General features: G+C 38.4%; 1 protein-coding gene across 1 annotated transcript; it reads right to left on the bottom strand.

The window, feature by feature from the left end:
- kcnj12b (potassium inwardly rectifying channel subfamily J member 12b) lies at positions 1-10,212 on the bottom strand. Its single transcript, XM_067413806.1, has 2 exons — positions 9,621-10,212; positions 1-5,352 (listed from the first exon to the last, which is right to left on the bottom strand). Exon 2 carries the CDS (start codon positions 5,276-5,278, stop codon positions 4,010-4,012), a length of 1,269 nt encoding a protein of 422 aa, XP_067269907.1. The 5' UTR covers positions 5,279-5,352; positions 9,621-10,212; the 3' UTR covers positions 1-4,009.
- Between the last annotated feature and the right edge of the window lie 10,025 nt (positions 10,213-20,237).

Below are 20,237 nucleotides of genomic sequence, written 5' to 3'. Positions count from 1 at the left end.
GCACGTCAGTAAACGTCATATGACACATACACAGACAGACAGAGAGTACTGGAATCACATCATTTAATACTTAATAATTTAAGACTTCATGCAGTTGAAGATGAGATTTGATACAGATTTAATGGACCCGTTTTCCTAGAACTCAGTGGTGTATATCATTGTCTTTCATACTCTTTTACATCCAGCTACACAAAGTGACATCACTACTCAGGTTTAGTACTTTTTCCTGTTCAATTGTAGAATATAAACTCCCTGATTGTGCAGTTCTGGTTCATTTAAGGTACACTTCTGGATTCCTATTGCTGAGGGTAAATCTTGTCAATGTCAATATGCATTGATTGCTTGTTTTGTCTTTTCAAAAGTGCCTTAAGTACTCTGATCTTTATTTTAAATCATTGCCATTTTAATGGATTATGTCTTTTCGTGTAGACGTGTAAATGCTGAATCCGCGGTTCCATGTTCTCTCCTGGTTTTGTGTTATATTTGGCGTTAATTACCGGCCTTCTCAGAAGGCAAATGTATATGATCTCTTTGACCTTTGTATGTGACAAGTATTCTCAAAGCTTTTAGGCTTGAACCTATAGGGCACGCATGCTTCTAGTTCCCATATAGTTGATAATGTACTAAAAGAAGTATGGCAATTAGAGTGAAACACAAAGCATAGAAGCATGATTTACTCTCCTTCCCAATGGCCATAGGAACAGAGTATACATAGCCTATGTTTGCATTTTTTTTAAATTACAGTCTATAATTCTTAATTTGTTAAGATTAGAATTTGAATAATTACAGATTTGAAAATCTTTGATTGTGAAGTGGCAAGTTTTTGAATCTGTAATCTGAACGTTGCTTTATTATTAACTTGAATTAAAGAAACATTGTAAAGTAACAATGCTGGGATTTGTAAGGTGCATGGTAGTGGAGCAAGAAAGAAGCAAATCTATAGATAGGCTTATGCGGCCAGTAATTATAGATAGACTGTTACCATGGTTGCGTTTGTCACCATGGCATGCATGTTATGATTCTCTTCCGATGACAGACAGCGGGATTCCCATAAAAGATTTGTTATATAACAGCATTTAAATAATTTACAGTAGTTGTAAAGTAATAAATACATTTTACCTTTTCACTTATCACTCAAGTTAAGTTTCATTCTTATTTCTTACTTACTTTATTTTGTGCTTAAGTTACATTAGAGTGCTGAGTTTCCGTGAAAGTAGATATTAATCTGTGAACTCACAATTCACTCGCTCACTTTGCAAATTACATTTGACTCACCTATGTTATATGTCATGACATGGTTGAATCGTTTGATTCTCCCTCTTCACTTCATGCTGCAAAGTTACACATCATCACTCGGGTTTATTACTTATTTCTGTTTAATATTAGAATGTAAATACTGTTATTGCATTGTATGCTGTAGTTTAGATCCATTAATGTACACTTCTGGATCCTATTGCTGAGAATATTTTTATTTTATTTTAAATTGCGCTTCAGAAAACGGTTGATGTCATTTTGTATTTCTGTGTTATCTTTAGTTGTATCCCATTCCCCACTTATTTTATGTGGTTGTTGGTCCAAGGTTGATGATCATAAATGGTCTTTAACTCACCCAAGCTGGTTGGTTGATCAGATGGAAAACCTGCTGGTAGACTTGGTTTTGATCTGTCCAAATTGGTCAAGCCGGTTAGAGCTGGTATACCTCTTTGGACCAGCAAAAAACAGCTAGCATATTTAAAACATGTTTAAAAAAAAAAAAAAAAAAAAAATCAGCTTGAGCACCTTAAACTGGTATGACCTGATTTTTCCTGCAAGGCTAAGCTCATTTGCAAAAAAGTACATCACTGTTTTATATCTTGCCTTCATTTCTGAAGAGCTGAAATCAGCATGAGCTGACTCACTTTCACCCTCGGAAAGCCAACTGAAGAGGTTATGAGGATGTGACCTGAAATCAGCCATGCTGCTGCATGAAATAGTGTGAATAATGACTCCATTTTATTTTCATAGCATTTAAAAAACAAAAAAAAACTGTGTGGCTTTGGGTTATATGATGGTTTCATGACGTAGTGAAGAGTAATACTGTATTTTTGGAGAGTGGATAATGTTAAGGGGATCATCTTTTTCCTTTGGGAGAATGGGGAACTTTGGCTATAATCTGCCTTGAGGAAATGTTTAATTTATTTAAATCATCTTATTTTATGCCTTCTTTATTTAATCAGGCACTCTTATTGCCCCCACAGAGAAAAGGGATGGATGAGGTGAGTGGGTGAACTCTTTTGTTCCTTTTTTTTTGTTCCTTTTTTTTCTCAGGCTCATCTTCTCACCTCTCCCATTATCTATTGCTCTGATTTTGAAAAGGAGGGATTGTCACGATCTCAAATTATCATGTAAGATACCCAATGTGGGTGGTTGGTGTTGGTCTGTTGTTAGTTGCTTGTTGAATTCATTTCAAGCTCTTAGATTAGTTTTTGAGTAGAAATCTACTTATAATACTTTGGTATTATATACTTTTGTAGTAGTATATTTAGTATATTTATTAAGTATATAAATTGACTTTTTATGCTGACTGCTGACAATTTAGTTGCACCCTGAAATATTGCATGGCACACCGCAAAAATCATTTTATTAATCAGTATTTTTGTTTCTTTATTATTTTATTTTATAATTTGTTTTGTTTGTATTAACAGCAACTGGAGAAGCAAAATTGTACAAGATACAAGTTCTTTTATTAAAAAAATCTCACCAAATTCATATTTAAAACAACAGAAAACAATTCACCAATTGGGTAAGCAAAATAAACTTTGATATTGTATTAAGGATAAATAGCAAATTGAAAATACTTTTAAAGTTTTTCTCTTTTTTGCAGTGTGCCCTTAATCCGATACTGACTTTTTATTCTTTAGCATCAACCATAGAAGTAGTAGATTTTTAGTATTGATCATTTCCTTTCACATTCGCAAGTGGGCAGCTGTTTTGATACTAAGGACAAAAACTCGATAAAGAAATGTCATACTGAAGGTCATACCTCAAAACACACACACACTATAGCACAATGTAGCCGCTGCTATAGCAAACCATGTAATGCTGTAAATATCTTGTTTTAGAGCTTCAAAATATGTGAAAAGCTACAACAAAAAAACAGGACTTGTGGGTTTTATACATCACTAAATCAGCATTTAACATGTTGTTCCTCTGGATGTCATTGTGAGTAAGCGATTTTATACAAAGGTGTTTGTCCTGAGCATGAATGTCAATGGTGGTATTTTGTGCAACAACAAAAAAAAAGGAACAAAAAGTTTGCCTGTATCCCATTATGCCTTATCTATCACTCATCCGCTCACATACTCATGTATTTGTCTACTCACGTTCTAATGCTGAAAAAAATAGTTGTGTGTCTTTTTTATTATTTGCTAGCCTGGGAGCCATTGTGATCATTGTCAGTTAGCAGTGTATATTTAGGTGTTAATTATCTTCCACACACCTCAATAGTAGTGTCTCATTGCATGGTAAAAATAAAGCTAGCAGACATTGCTGTCTTTGACAAAAAAAGATTCAGTAGAATATGGAGAGCATGGATAAAGACTTCAAGTCACTTTATTGCTGTAAATCACACCAAACAAGAGTGTTTCATGTTCTACTTGATATCCAAGCAAACACACTAGTGGTTAACAACCTATTTTGTGCAATTTTTTTGTACAAGATTTAGTCAAAATGGCACCCAGGCTAGTTTAGTATTGCATAATGATACTACTTAAAGCTATCACTTCAAACTACAGTATGAAACAGATAATCAGATTTCAAGTTTTCCTACAGGAAGGCCTCACATTTCCAACAACTACAAAAAGCACTTTCTTTTCCTGACCTGCCCTCGACTACAGCATGGCTCTAGGACAGTGGGTCAAGGTTTCATATGGCACTTGCATTGCTCTGTATCTATTCATTACAACCGACACTAAAAGAATAGGCTGAGTCTACAATAAAGCAAAATCTCAGAAGGTGTGAAAACCAGTGGTCATATTTCAGATTCTTTGTGATACGACCTCTGATCGAAGGTCAGATTGGCTGAAAGGGTCTCTAGCTCAGTCCCCCTCTCACCCCTGTCCTCTTCCTGCTCCTCTTCATCCCTACTAATAAAGGCTAACTCATTCTCATAGCAGAAGTTGGCGCCCGATTCCAAGGATTTGTTCTCCTCTATGTCTTTGGCACTGCAACGTGGCGTTGAGGGAACCTCATAGGTCTTATGAAAGTGCGAGTAGTCCACCTTATACTGGTTGCGTTCCTCAAACACCACAGGCTCAAACCGATGGCCCCATAAGATCTCGCTGGACAGGTATGAGCTGCGCACTTGAGCCGTCATTGCAGTAGCCTCGACCATCCCTTCCAGTATGACCACTATCTCAAAATCTGATGTTTCCAGGTCCTGCTTGCTGATTCCAAACAACGGACTCTCCTCGTTTATCTCATGTAGGATGGTGAGGGGAGAAACCAGGAAGATGCGGTCGAGACCTTGGTCGTAACCCACATTGATGTCGATCTGATCAAGAGGTATGTACTCCCCCTCCTCTGTGATTCGGGGCTTCATTAGCTGCGCCCGTACGTGAGCCTCTACAATGTGACTTTTCCTCAAGTTCCCGACCCGCCACATGAGGCACAGCTTTCCGTCACGCATAGCGATGACAGCGTTTTGTGAGAACAGTATTGTTTCTGCCCGTTTCTTGGGTCGCGCCATTTTGGCCATGATGGCGCCAATCATGAAAGAGTCAATGATGCAGCCCACAATAGACTGGAAGACGACCATGAACACCGCTAAAGGACACTCCTCAGTCACGCAGCGGAATCCGTAGCCAATCGTCGTTTGCGTCTCAACCGAGAACAAGAATGCTGCGACAAAGCTGTTGACCTGCATGACACATGGTGTGAAGTCATCTTGAGAGGGCCGGTCTAAGTCACCATGGACAAGAGCAATAAGCCAGAAGGCGAACCCGAATATAAGCCAGGACAAGACAAATGCAAGGGAGAAAAGGACGAACATCCAGCGCCAGCGAATGTCCACGCAGGTGGTAAAGATGTCGGCAAGGTAGCGCTGGGATTGCTCGTCCATATGAGCGAAACTGACGTTGCACTGGCCTGTCTTGTTTACAAACCGGCTTCGCACCTTCCGGCGTGTCTGGATCTTGCCATTACCAAAGCCATTGCCGAGGGCGGGCATGTTGCCGTGGCGATACACGTCCTCCTCTGACGATGACACAATGTTGTAGCGGTGGGGCTTGCCCACACTCATGCCACTCTGCCTGACCAGAACCAATTTGTAAGCGGGAGAGTGTACCAAAGCAGCTCTGGATCAGTTTGTGTTGCCTGAGGATGAAGCAAAAAAAAAATATCAGTCAGGTAGTCTTTGTTAATTGAACATTGTTTTTCATACATATGTATTTACACATTTACAAACTTATTGCAAAAATTTCCCTGAAAAGGCTGCATAACACATATTTAAGTATATCCCACAAGATAAAATAAATGTATACTAATTAAAAGACAAACTTATTTTCACAAATTATCCTGTTGAAAAGTTTCCACACCATTTGTTCTAAATATTGTGCGTGATTGTAACCTTTTATGTTTTTTATAGTGACAAACCTGTATCTCAACAAAATAGCCACTGAGAGAAAGTATTCAAATGTCACAGGCATGCTGGGAATTTGAAGAACTTACCTGCCCTGGATGAAATGATTCTCAGTGAAGCAACACACAATATTAAACCAAAGGTATGTAAACTTTTAAACAGTACAACTTGTGGAAATTGAGTTAAATACCAAAATGTTTCTATGAACATTGACCTAAAGGGATTTATTTATATTCTATTTTAAATAAATGCTGTTTTTTTAACTTTCAGTTAATCATTAGTATCACTGTTATCACAAAAATATAAAGCAACGAACATTAGCTTTTTACATAAAACCTTTATTTATGCATTATAAAAGTATTACAAATCAGTTATAAAACAGATTGCAATGATGTGGAATTTTTAAATTTCAATATTTTATTCAAAATACAACATAGATGACATATCAAATGTTTAAACTGAGAAAATGTATAATTTTATGGGGAAAATAAGTTGATTTAAAATTTCATGGTATCAACAAATCTTATAAAAGTTGCGACATGGCCATATTTACTACTGTGTGGCATCACCTCTTCTTTTTATAACAGTCTGCAAACGTCTGGGGACTGAGGAGACAATTTGCTCAAGTTTAGCTATAGGAATGTTGTCCCATTCGTGTCTAATACAGGCTTCTAGTTGCTCAACTGTCTTAGGTCTTCTTTGTCGCATCTTCCTCTTTATGATGCGCCAAATGTTTTCTATGGGTGAAAGATCTGGGGCCCGTTCTTCGTATTTGGCTTGATCTCAGATTGTTTGGTTCTTCGTAGCTCATCCTCGACTTGCTTTCATAGCAACAGGTCCGTAAAATTAATCCTGCTTGGGAGCAGGCTTATTTCATGTAAACAGGATTAGATTGCATCTTAAGGTGATACTTAAAGGGTAAATTAAATTTATGTCATTAATGGCTCACCCTAATGTTTCATGATTTGGATTGTGTTTTAAACTGCCAAACTGCTGAAATCACATGACATTTGCAATCCAAATATTGAATCAATACGCTGATTCATGAGCGTTTGAATCTTTATTTGAAGTTTGAAAACAAACACAGAAGATAAGACAATGCTGAGTAAAGTCGTAGTTTTTGTTATTTTTGGACCAAAATTTTATTTTCGATGCTTCAAAAGATTCTAATTAACTAACTGATGTCACATATGGACTACTTCGATGATGTTTTTATTCCCTTTCTGGACATAGACAGTAAAGTGTGCATACACTTGGATACGCTCTCAAACTAAATACCCCCTAAGAAACCCCCTAAGAACGGAGGTCTTACGGGTGTGGAACAACATTCATTTCAAGAGTCATTAATGACATAAATTTCATTTTTGGGTGAACGAACCCTTTAAAATCTGGCCCAGCCACTGCTACTTTATAACAATACTTCATTACTGAACTTCATTAGTTTATTTGAAAATAATATGCCACATGGAGATCATGCAACCCCATACCATCAGAGAAGCAGGCTTCTGAACTGAGCGCTAATAACACAACTTGGGTTGTCCTTGTCCTCTTTAGTCCAGATGACACGGTATCCCAATTTTCCAAAAAGAACTACAAATTTTGATTCGTCTAACCACAGAAGTCCAAACTATTAATTTTATAATTTTTTGTTTGCATTAGAATATTGGGAAAAGTCAATAAAAGGTAAACCTGAGGGATGCAAGCCAAAGTAGTCCCAAAATAAATTTTATGAATCCTCTCAATGCAGCTAAAAAATCAAGTGTGTTACTCCTTTTGAGGGTGTGTGTAGAAGTGCTGTTCTGTGAGTGTGAAAAGGGGAAGAGGAGATGAGCAAATCTTTCGTCTGGTTGTTTCAAAGCAGATGTAGCTAATTAAAGTAATTTCACACTTTTCCTGCGAAACTCTGCACCTTTGTAAAGTGAAGTGCTGAAGTGTGCACACCTCATAGCCTGAGAGGAGCTGGAGCGGGGACACGATCCTTATTATTAACCATATCATCATTATCATTATTCAGATTTTCACTGTACTGGTTTTTTTTTACGGTGCTCTGAGCCGGGAGCTGCCGGTGGGGTCCAGATTTAGGCGTCTAGCCAGTGCCTGAGTCAAGTGATCTGTCTTTCTAATAATAGATGCCTGTCTCAGTGAGGCTACTGCACACACACACGCACTTGCAAGAATCTGCGCTCCAAGACATACTGTACTGACAGAGAGACATCAAAACACACAGACTCCACATGTGTGCGCGCACACACACACACTGGGGGCTGGGTAGTGTCAGGTGCTATATTGGTGAGTGCGAATAGCTAAGAAGCCTCAGATTCGACGAGAGTGATAATGTGAAAAACATATAATTTCCTTAATGCGTACCCATGAAAGCACATAAATGCAGCATAGTTCTTAAAATACTCAAAAAGGAATCACATGAAAATCTAGAGGGATATAGAGGTTTCCATGGAAACCTGTCTGGTAGAAATGTGTGTGTGTGTTTGTGTGTGTGTAGGTGTGTGTGTGTTTGTTTGAGGGGTGACTATCAGCTTCATGCGGTGTTATTTCAGTCATCATCCAGGTGGCCAATCACTCAAAACTGATAGAAGAGATGCAAAACGAGAGAGACAGTTGAGCACTTAATACGTTTTTCAGTGATAGCCGTGAGAATACAAAGTAGATTTTCAGTGGAGGGGAGACTGTGTGGTCAGTATCTTCAATCTTCACTACGTCCTGATGTGATGTCAGCTAATCCCATACTAAATGTCAGCAGATCCTCTGACCATGCAGTGGTTCGATAGTGGCACTATGATCAGTAAAGATAAACTTATCCATGTTCTGTGATAGCTAAAGAGACTATTTTGTCAGCATTTCTACTACATTTCTCTCCATTTTTTTCAGACTTTGCTTTTCTCTGTGCTCGTTTCGTAATTACGCTTAATGTTTTTGAACAGCTTTTCAGTAGTGCCAAAATATTAAATGATATATAACCATATAAACAGTATGGTATAATGTGTGGGGGTAGTTATATTCTGATATGCAGAAGATAATCTGAGTATATGAATCTGATGTAAATACCTGCACGCTATGGGGGTGGTTGATGGAAACTTAATCTGTAGAGAACATTATGTTTTCTTTATGGTTTTCATGCACAATTAGAATCAAACGGGACAGCTGTCATTTTAATTCTCAAACATAATTACCATTCTAACCGTCCAACAGCTCCTCCAGTCCCGAAATGGCACATATGATGAGAAATTAAAGTGATGGCAGTTTGTGAGAACTTTGACAGGCAGTTGACAGACTTGAGATATTACTTGTCATTGCTCCTCCCTCCAAACTTTTTCCAAACAGCCCCAGGCGAGCTGCATCGGTCTCTTTTAATAAACTTTATGAACTTAGACTCGTATCACCCTTTGCCGTATGCGCAATGCTGAAAAGCTTCCGCAGAGTTGCAACTGGTGACTTTTTTTGCCAATGAAATTCAGCCTGGTTTTTAAAAAACCATAACATTTTTATGATTTTATATTTTTCTCATGCTATATCCATCCAAAAGGGTGCCTGAGTGTCTAAGAACGTTTACAGTCAGGATTTAGATTACGTCTGACCAAATCCAAATTTAGATTTAGCTGAAATGCATACACGTTTTTATTTTTTTAAATGATTCTAAAAGAGTTTTAAAATCAGAGAAGAGTTCAGCATGTGCAGACATTCCAGCATTCAGGGGACATCTGTCATTGTGGGAATTCTGTATTGGGTGTGACAGCCCCCTCATTGATTTCATAACACACAGTGAAGGTACAGGACATGCAATGTTGATGACCATCACTTACTCGATATGACTCTGTTCATGTGTGGCACATTAAAGGCACTAAAACACTCATCATCAAAACATCAAACCGCCTACAGGTTGCAGAAAATACCTGTGGACTGTCCATGTGATTGAGACAGAGCCGATAGAAGCTGAAGGAATATGTACAGTCAACAGGCACTTAAGATAACAAAACATTCTGCTTACCTTTTTTCTTCCCTTTGTGTGCATGGAAATATGTAAGAGAGAGATCTGAAGTTGAGCTAAAGCATGGTTCCGTTAAATTTCTCACAGTTCTCTTACAGAAAGAAACACCATTTCAAAGAAAAAAAGGGATCCTGACTGTCCAACGAGGTCCTCATCTTTAGCGTCACATACACAGAAGAAAACTCGCACGCATGTACGCGTGTATTCGAAGGAGGCTCTTATCTAAAGCCTGCTGATTATAGGCTAGCAGCCTTAGAATGTTCCATCAACGTTCCCTAGTGTTGCTCTGACGTTTCAGTAATCTTCAGCACTGCCGTGCTCATCCTTGAGGGTCTCGTGTGTCCAGAGATCCCCTAATGTTCCGGTGCGACACTTCTTCTCTTTCAATGTTTAAAACACAGCTCTCTCTTTCTCTCTCTTACCCTTGTCTGCTATCTGATCTTTGCTGCAGTTCTTCACACCCTCTCTCTCTCTCGTTTGCTCCCTCTCTCTCTGAAGTTGGCATTTGCAGGGACCACGGTCTCACCGATGCTATACCCCAATCGCAGAGCTCTTGAAAAGCAGCCTGGTGTTAATGCACAAAACCAAAATAAGTACATTTTACTGCCCTCTATGTTGGCTGAATAGATTACAGACGGGCAAATGTTCTAGTGAGTTTGAAATTAGCAGTTCATGGAGATATTCTTTTAATGTGTTGCTTTCTCTTAGTTGGGAATTTGTGCACACTGTTTTTCATAGTGTTTGCATAAGGTGTGTGTGTGTGTGTGTGTGTGTGTGTGAGAGAGAGAGAGAGAGAGAGAGAGAGAGAGAGAGAGAGAGAGAGAGAGAGAGAGAGAGAGAGAGAGAGAGAGAGAGAGAGAGAGAGAGAGAAAACATGTTCCCAGATGAATAATCGGTGCAAAGAGGCTGGCTCTTTGGTTTGGGGTGCACACACAAGGATTGTGACAGAACCAGGACATTTGCCTCTACAAATAAACACAAACGAACACATACCTGTATATGCTCATCTGTCATGCATGGTCACGCTCGCTAATTAATCCGAATCTACGCTTGTGTGTGGTTTTACAAGTGTCTTTGTGATGTTCTCTTCTACTGTGATCTAGATAGATAGATAGATAGATACATACATACATACATACATACATACATACATATTAAGTAATTCTGAGTAAACATACTAAGGCTTTCTCTGTGATGTCAGCTTGGGTTGCAGTGGCTTGTCCTGATACTGTTTCATGTTGTGCATTGCTTGCTATGTTTGGAACTGTTCTACAAGGACTGCTATTGATCTGTTATTCAACGAATGGCAGATAAGTTAACTGTAAACAACAAATATGGTCCGTGTTGAGTTGGAATTGATATTCAATGCTTTAATACTACTGTTTAAAAGTTTGGGATTGGTAAGATTTTTTCTTACTCTTGTGCTCGTCAATAATTTGTTTTATAAGAAATACAGTTAAAAACAAAAGGAATATTTTATATTGTGGAATAATATTACAAATTAAAACAACTATTTGAATATACACTGCCCCCCCCCCCCCCCCCCCCAAAAAAATTATGATTTAAATGGGTAAATGCTTAAGAGTCTATGATTGTATCTCTTTCATGTTATATGTTTGGCAACAATTCTTTTAATCCTAATAGTTGGAGTGTGTATCTTTTCATTTCTCGAGCACTCTGTAAAGTCTACTCCAGCACATCCCAAACACTTATAATGAATTAAAGGTCTATAGACTTAGAGGTGCAAATTCATGTGTGAAAATAATTATCCATGCTCCCTCCCGACCACTCTTTCACAATTTGAACCTGGTGAATCTTGTCATCCTGGAATAGGGCCATGATATGTCTTTCTACATGGTTAAGAAATAAAAAGCTACTGACCCCATCAATTAGGATTAGAAGAACTTTTGCCAAACAACATTCTAGAAACATAATCACTGCAATAATGATCCAATCATAGACTCTTTAAACATTAAGCATTTGTCATTTAAATCCAAAGAGTAACTTTGTTAACAAGAGTTTTGCAAACACAAAAACGTTGTCTCAAATATGTATGGTAACCCTAATTTCCTGATAGAGGGAATGGGTTGCCTTTGGGAGCCCCAAGCACCTCTGAGAGTATCAGAAAAGGCCAATGATATTGGCGTGTGAAACGTGCATGTCAGTAGTCTCAGAGTTGTGGCAGGAGGGACACCACCTCTGTTCCCTCCATCAGGGAACACAATGTAACCAAGATGTTCCCTTTCTGTTGGTCGTTATCAGAGAAGTGAAAGGTGCTAGTGTAAGCATTACAACCAACTACTTACCTGATATCACTGAAAACTTGAGACGAAACTGGTTCCATTCAGAGATTATTCAACCTCACAAAGGTGTTGGGTGTAGCCCAGCCCGCAGCTCTACATATGTCTACTAGTGAAGAACTGTTTACTAAAGCTGAAGTGGCAGCAATACCAAGAGTGGAGCGAGCTAATGGGTACAGAATATTTTGGGCCTTATACGCCTGGAGAATGGCATCCACAATCCAGCTGTTTGGAGACAGCCTTCCCCTTCTGCTTACCTTCAAAGTAGACAAAGAGCTGTTCAGATTGACTAAAACCCTGTGTACGGTCCAGGTACAACAGGGACAAGGCTGGGTTTACCCCATCAGGAGGGAATGCTTGCAATTTCACCTTTTGGTTCCTGAAAGAGTTAGAGGGAACCTTGGGCACACATTCAGGCGGCTGCTATAGCAGCCACATGCACCTTTAAAGTGGAGGCAGACAGGTGCCCCTCGAGACCCTGCTGTAGGAAGGAGAGAAGACTTTTTTGCCGGACAGTGTGTTTCATAATGCAGGGCTTGACATTAAGCATGTTCATGTGCTTGTCCTTCGGACAAGTAAATCGTTCATTCACTTGTCCGAGTAAAAAAATTGCTTTTCCAGAAAAAAAGTGTGATATTTTTTTAATTGTGTGTGTGTGTGTGTGTGTGTGTGTGTGTGTGTGTGTGTGTGTGTGTGTGTGTGTGTGTGTGTGTGTGTGTGTGTTGTAACTATAATTTATTCTGAAGCAATATTCTCACCAGTGTTCATTCAGCTTTGACATATTTAAATCTGCATATTTGTGATTGTTAATTTTTTTATTGAATCATTTCAAATTTGTGATATTTTCACCTTTTATAAAGCACATTTCCCCTTAATCTTATTAAATATAGGATATGCTTCAGGTTTAATTTTATATTGTTAAATTTGATCAATACATTAAATTAAATTAAGACACTATAAGGGCTGTTAACAATAAAATTAAATAATTTACACTGAAAAATGACAACTGCATTAAATAATGTTTTGAGATTTGTAGTTTTGAATAGACAAAAAAAGAAATGTTGGAAAGTATGTTTAAACATGAAACCTCTAGTAGGTGGCAGCAGGTGACCGTCTTAATGAGTCAGCCATTGAGTTGTTCATTCAAACGATTCATTCGAACACTGAATCATTCAGTAACACACTTGTTGCTGTGAGATGCGTTACGGTTCTGCTGTGTGTGAACTATTTTTACTGCTGAAATCGAAACAAAAGCACTCAGTATTGCATCTAAAATGTAAGTGACTTTAAGTGAATGTAAATGTAAGTGAATGTTAATTAATTGTTTATGAAACTGTCATATGAAATCAGTGTCATTTTCAGTCGTGATGGTATTCAGGAAACAGCTTAAACGCTCTAGAGTTGTAATTTCTCCTCGAGAGGCCGCGACCTTGTAATCGTCAGTTCACCATATATTATTATCCACAATCGATCGCCACTTACACTAAAATCATGCACAATCATTCTTGCATTTTGGTTATTCGCTAGTTATTTTTTGGTTTCAGGCTATTGTCCATCGGGCAAGTAAAATTCTTTTTCACTTGTCCATTCAAGAAATCCACTTGTCCCGGATAAGCGTTAATGTCGAGCCCTGTAATGTAATATATTCTTGTGATGGCAATGCTGAATTCTGAGCATCATTCGTCTCCAGCCTTCCATGTCATGTGATCCTTCCGAAATCAATCTAATATGATGATTTGGTGCTGAAGAAACATTTCTTTGTATTATCAATATTGAAATAGTTGCTGCTTAATATTTTTGTTGAAATATTTAAATATAATATTTAAATATTTTTAAATATATTTTAAATAGAACTTTTTGGAACATTATAAATGTCTTTACTTTCACTTTTGATCCATTTAATGCATGAGTGCTGAATATATAAGCTGCTGTTATTGCATGGAGGCAAGATGTCTCTCAAGGCCCTGCTGTAGGAAGGAGAGCATAGACCCAATGGCACATCTCTGTGGGTCTTCACCTCGGGAAGAACACCCCATAGTGAAAAATGTGCCACTTCAGGGCATACAGCCGCCTAGTACAGGGGCCTGAGGGGTTCTGGCATGAGTTATGGTATACATCACTTCTGGGTTATGGTCACTTCTTTCCGGGTTATGGTATATCACTTCTGGTGATAGCCCTCTGAATTCTTCCTTGTCCTGTCCATGGACCCGACATGGAGGTTTCAGAGGTCTGCTGTGGGTGGTAGATTGAGCATTGCCTCTGAATTTATACTTTTTTTCCCACTCCACTGATTTATATGCGCGACTATTGCTGTGTTTTTTATCCGGACCAAAACATGCTTGGCCTGAATCAATAGTCGAAGCCAATAGCATAGCAAACATCTTTAGGCAGTTGATGTGCCAGTGCAGGCAAGGCCCTGTCCAGGACCCGAGACTGGACGCCCGCTGTACAGCCTGTCTTGGAGGTGCGAGACAAAAATAAGACTGGACACTTGTTCTAAGGAAACACCTGCCCAGAGTCCGCAAGGTCCGATCAAGGGCTGAATAGGCAGCGACATATTGGCGTGATGGCCATGTCATGCCCTTCGTGGGACTCAAGTGTAAAACCAATGCTGTAGCAGTCTAATATGCATCAACCTAGTGGCATGACCGCAGCTGAGTATGCCATATGACCCTGTAAAAATATATAAGTGGAACCTCTGTCTTGCACTTTAACAATTTTAAGCAGTTCAGCATTGACTGAGCACGGTCTATAGGAAAGACAGAGAAAAGAGATGCTCTGCACATGGGAGTGCTTGCTTTTCTCCCAAGTGCTGAAGGACCAGGTCCATTTGTTTGCTGAGCTAAAATCAGCTGGGTCGCCGAGGTTGTTGAGTATGTGAATGCCCACTTCTCCTAACGGGGCAAAGGGCAGCCTCCGCGATCTTCGTGCCCTGGGTTGTCCTGAGCAGCCAACATGACCAGTTGCACTAGAGGGACAATATCCAGCATGGTGGGTACCTTGTAAAATTCGCAAGGACCGGTGTACAACAGCAATTACCATGGTCCGGAGATCCATAGTGGCGGGGATGAACAACAGGGAGAGAAGCCGAGTTTGTCTGCCGCACATCGCCCTCTCCTGTGTGCAGACCTGATCTAACAGATCACGGGAAGGCAGTGTCCACGTCCACCAAGGTTCTGGTGTGGTTGTCCTGTGTCTGGCCGTGAGTGAGTGTGTGTATGTGACCCAGGGTAAAAAAGGGAAACTGGTCTGCTTGCGAGTTTGCAAAGTTCACTTCTGAAGGCATAGGTCAGCCCTCCGATGCCGTGTTTGATAACACATTTTTTTAACTTAACTGTTTGTCATCACTGCAAGCCCCGAATGAGAAATTAAGTCCAGCTAATTAATCCAGAAACTCTCCCAGATGAACTGAGCATGGTGAGGAATGGGAAGTTTGTGGGGATTTACCCAGCAAAAGCACTGCCCTTGAACTCCCCAGATCGCCCTCAGTGCCCTTGGGTCTCTTGAAGAGTAATGAGAGCCATGACAGCAACGCTCTGATGGACATGTTTTCACAGTGAGAGCATGAACCACCCAGATATCATGCCCGTCAGAGGGAGAGAGAAACCGCCCACATCCAGTGGGACACAGACGGAATGCCATCTTTAAAAAGACAAGAACAGCTGTGTAACTGCTCTTTTAGGGGTAATTTGCTATTTATTTAGGAAATGTCTCTCTAAGTGATGCTAAAGCCCCCAGAAGAGCTATTTGACAGAAATGGAACAAGGTTTCTGACAATAATAGAAATACAGAACTTTAATTTTCTGTGATCTAACCAGCCAATCAGATGTAAGGTTCTCTGACATCATATTATTTGCATGCTGCCCAATTGAGTCTCCAAGCACCATTTGTTTAAAATAGCTGCCTAATTTCTTTTGTATGTTTAATTAAATCCTTGTCTAATGTGTAACTAATGGTGGATGATAAAATCCTCATGTGTATTGTTTGCATTAGAACATTTCTCCATTTTCCCCGGGGTCGTTTTCTCTCTAAAATCTTTGATCAGATGTTAGTTTGGCTCAGAGCATATGTGATTAATGATAAATAATGTCATTGTCAAAGTCATTTACCCATGCTCATGTAGTTTAGGGTCACACTTGTCCTCTTCCCATTCAAACGTGACCGAAGCCTTAAAATGTAAAATTAAATTTCTTAAAATTGAAATTCTTTAATTCTTAAAATTCTTTAGTGTTTTTAGACATAAACGTATTTATTTGGATTTATACTTAGACATTGTCAAAGACTATAGTTTGTCAAGGTTTAATTTTTTTTAAACATTTTTTTATGTTGATTTGAATATCAGTTTTTGCATTCATTTTACTACATTCAAACCTGAGCACAGAGGAGAATATTTTGAACATACCGGTATAACATATATAAAAATGTAACAAAAATGAACAGGTATTTTTTATCACTGCATAATAGATCTAGTTTTAACCTCTTATTTGAGACTTTTGGCTCAATTTTACCACATTAATAACAGCCAAACCAGTTAATCTGTATGTGTGATTTCTGTATATTATTGTGGTGTGTGTGTGTGTGTGTGTGTGTGTGTGTGTGTGTGTCTGAGTGTTTATGTCTGTTTTGAACTCTTGATGTTTTAGTGTAACCTCTTCCTTGTTTTTTTGTTTTTTTTACTACATTGTTGCTGAATTATTGATTTTGTTGCACACATTTTGAAAAATGTGCTCTGTGTTATAGTCTCACTAGATGTGTGTGTGTGTGTGTGTGTGTGTGTGTGTGTGTGTGTGTGTGTGTGTGTGTGTGTGTGTGTGTGTGGTGGGGTGGGGGTGGGGGATGGGGGGCAGTGTCACCCCTACATTGCTATGCACTTTTTTTCTGGTTCATGGCTGATTTGTGGTTTGTATCACCAAAAGATTCCCTGTGTTTTTGCATATTTCCCATTCATTTCATATCTGTCACGAAGGAGACAAGTGTGACTATTTTTTTACAACCCTTTAACATAACCGAAACATCTCCATGATTTTTTTGTGTGTTCACATTGCTATTGCAACAAAAGTCACCAAGTGTCATCCCATACCGCTGAACCAAAAAAAATTAAAATGTCAAAACGTAAAATGTTTGTCATTTTTGACCGAAGAATTTCCAGGCTGCTCTTTTTCAATACAATGAAAGTGAGTAAGGACTGAAGATATCACACTCCAAAATAGCATAATAAAGGTATCATAAAAGTTGTTCACAACATGTGCACTGTATTCTAAGCCTCCTGAAGTCATATGATAGCTTTATGTGGGGAACAGATCAAAATTTAAGTCATTAAAATACACTGCTGTCAAAGAAAGACTCTTTTTTTTACATGCAGAATGGTGTACTTGTCTATTAATTAGCAGGTATTCTGAAGTAGCATATTGTTATATTGCTTCCTATAGATGTATATACTCTAATAACATATATTATTCTAATATAATATAGTAGTAGTCTTTATTTTGAAAAATAAAGTAATATTTAGCAGTAATGTATCAATATAGATATTACAGTACAATACCATATAATTCCAGCATAAGCAAGCCAAAATGGCAAAAATACAGTAAAATACTGTTTTGTAAATTAACAGTAGTATTTCTGTGTACTGTAAATTGAATTACAGTTACTGTAAATCAAAATACAGTAACTTGCTGGCAACCATGCTGCCAGTAATGTACTGTAAAAATACAAGAACATTGTTAACAGTGAAAGCACAACTCTGGTGAAAACTGAACCCAGGGATAATTAACACATGGTTACCGAGTAGATCGTTCTCTGGGATGCGTTTTCATGAAAATCGAATGTTTATCTCTAAAAACAGATTAGCTTATAATACTAGTGTATGGGGCATAGAATAAGTCAAATTAAATTGCTAATACCACTAACAAGTCTCACACTAACACGGTAGCATAATGAGGGTCCCTACATGCAAACCGACGCTTTGAGAACTTTGTAAGTGTACAAACAGTTTAATAAGAAGATACTTATAAAGACAGTCCATTACGCGTTTACAGACCAGTCGAGCCACGAACGCTGTGTTAAGTTAGCTGATCAAAAGGAATTAAGTTTGTGAAATTTAATTACATGGAATGCATGGGATGCATGAATGCATGATGCAATACATGGGATGCATGAATTATATCTGTTTATTAAAATATATGGTTGACTACTTGGGAAGAAAGTGTAAAAGTGTCCCATATGAGATTCCAAGTCACAGTTCATCAATTAGCACAGAGTTCGCTCAACTTGTCAAGACTGTTTTCAGAGATGCCGTTCATTTTCACCGGAGTTGTCCTTTAAAGCATCTAAGCTCTCATAGAGAATGAATTATAAATGCTCATTCATTGCAGCACACCTAATAATTCGGCCATTACATAATTGCTCATTTATTCTGCACAAATGTATGAAGGCTTTTATCATTTCGTGGTGTCGAGTGGTTGTTTGCATGTGATTTTGTTGTAATATTTATCAGGAAATATGTCTGCGTGTTGGCCCTGAGGCGGAGAAACAGATGTCTGTTGTGGAAATTTAAGGATCCATATGGACTACAGTTTAATTATTACTGTAGAGACTTCACAAACACACACACACACACACAACACACTTAGGCTCAATCATGTCAATGTGCCCTTTTTATCAATGAAGTAACAGTCTGGATGTTTTCTCTTGGCATGTTTTCTCAGTCTTGGCTTGCTGCAGATATAAAGGAAGTTTCACTTGTATATGTTGTCCTCCTTAAGCTCTGTGCAACTAATCACTGACAGATTATTAATCGAAGTGACTGTGTGTGCGTGTCCCTTTTTCTAACTTCATGCCATATGGAGCATGAAAATAACATGAGTGGAAAAATAGGTTGTTTGAAACAGTAGAGTGATAAGCAAAAGTGAGCGTGTGCATTTGTGGGTTCAGTAAAAATGATACAACTGACCTTTCACTAAGCCCTGCCTCTTTTATAATTTGTGTTTGGATAGTTTGAACAGTTTTATAAGAAATTATCCATTATGCAAAAACATTAGGATTAGGATCTCATTACTCCTTCCCTGTTTTAACATGTAACATAAGAACACCTATCTCTAGGGTAAATTAATGTTAATTCATTTATTAATTCTGGTCACTTACACTAATGTTATTATTTTAAATAACCACTTACCGCCAGCTCCGATTTTAATCAAATCAAATCATAATAATGGCATGCTTTACAATGCCACACTTCATTACAGCCCACATAACAATAATATCTAGGCCATTTTTGCTTTGTTAACAAAACTTTAGAGTTATTGGCCCTCATTTATCAATCTTGCTTAGAAACTGATGTATTATGTTGGCATAAGATTATGCTTACACTCCTCTCATCGCCTGATTTATGAAGCTGTGCGCACCTCTGCAATCCAGGTGTACGCAATACCTGCCCTTGATAAATGCTGCGGCTGAAAACAATCGTCATTAGAATAACACGCCCCTATATATTCAAGTCTCCACCTCCTCCACGCCTTCATTTTACGCCATGGACAAACGGAAGACGGCAAAGAAGCGAAACTTCTCCGACGTGGAGATCGGGCGCGCTCAATCATCTTACTAGTCCACTAGTCAGGGCACTGACTAGGACATAAGTCAATGGGCTGACTCCCTGATCAGTGTCCTGACTACTGAACTAGTGAGATGATTGAGATCGATGCCCATCAAGACCATCACCAGGGAATTGGAAAAAAAAAACCGAAATTGTTTTATTTGGGAGTTTAAAGAGTGGGATTAAAGGCACCTACAAAAACAAAATATGGACCCAAATTACGAGTAGCCTACTCTTAATAGAGTGGAGGTTGAGAAGCGCACTCCAGCAGTTTAAATAGCTGTTTGGATGATAAATTACCATCACAATGCATTATTTTACAGCACATGTTTTGAAACAATAAGCATTTAATTTCGTATCACGGCACATATATTGGGGTGTACAATAGTGATGATGATGTGATGTGGAGTACCATTCATTCACATTAATAATTACATAACATTTTGTAAGATTCTTCTTATTATTATTATGATTTTTATTCTTAATGACGCTTGTTATTTAGAAGAAGAATGTCGTTTTTATTGATTTTATTATTATTTAAAAGAAGATCATTTTTATTATTTTGTCAGTCTGAATTATTTTAGTCCCAGTCCGTGCGCAGCTGCCGGGCCTAACGCTGAAACGTCAGAAGAAGCGCGCAGGCTCGCGACTGGAGGAATACATGCCTACAAATCAAACGCTTTGGTAAAGTCACATAAATTAAACATTGACGTTCATGTTGCACAA

The sequence above is a fragment of the Pseudorasbora parva genome, chromosome 2, assembly GCF_024679245.1.
Source record: "Pseudorasbora parva isolate DD20220531a chromosome 2, ASM2467924v1, whole genome shotgun sequence".
Classification (NCBI taxonomy): domain Eukaryota; kingdom Metazoa; phylum Chordata; class Actinopteri; order Cypriniformes; family Gobionidae; genus Pseudorasbora; species Pseudorasbora parva.
The sequence above is the reverse complement of the archived record's forward strand: the minus strand, read 5'-3'. Positions and strand labels throughout refer to the sequence as shown.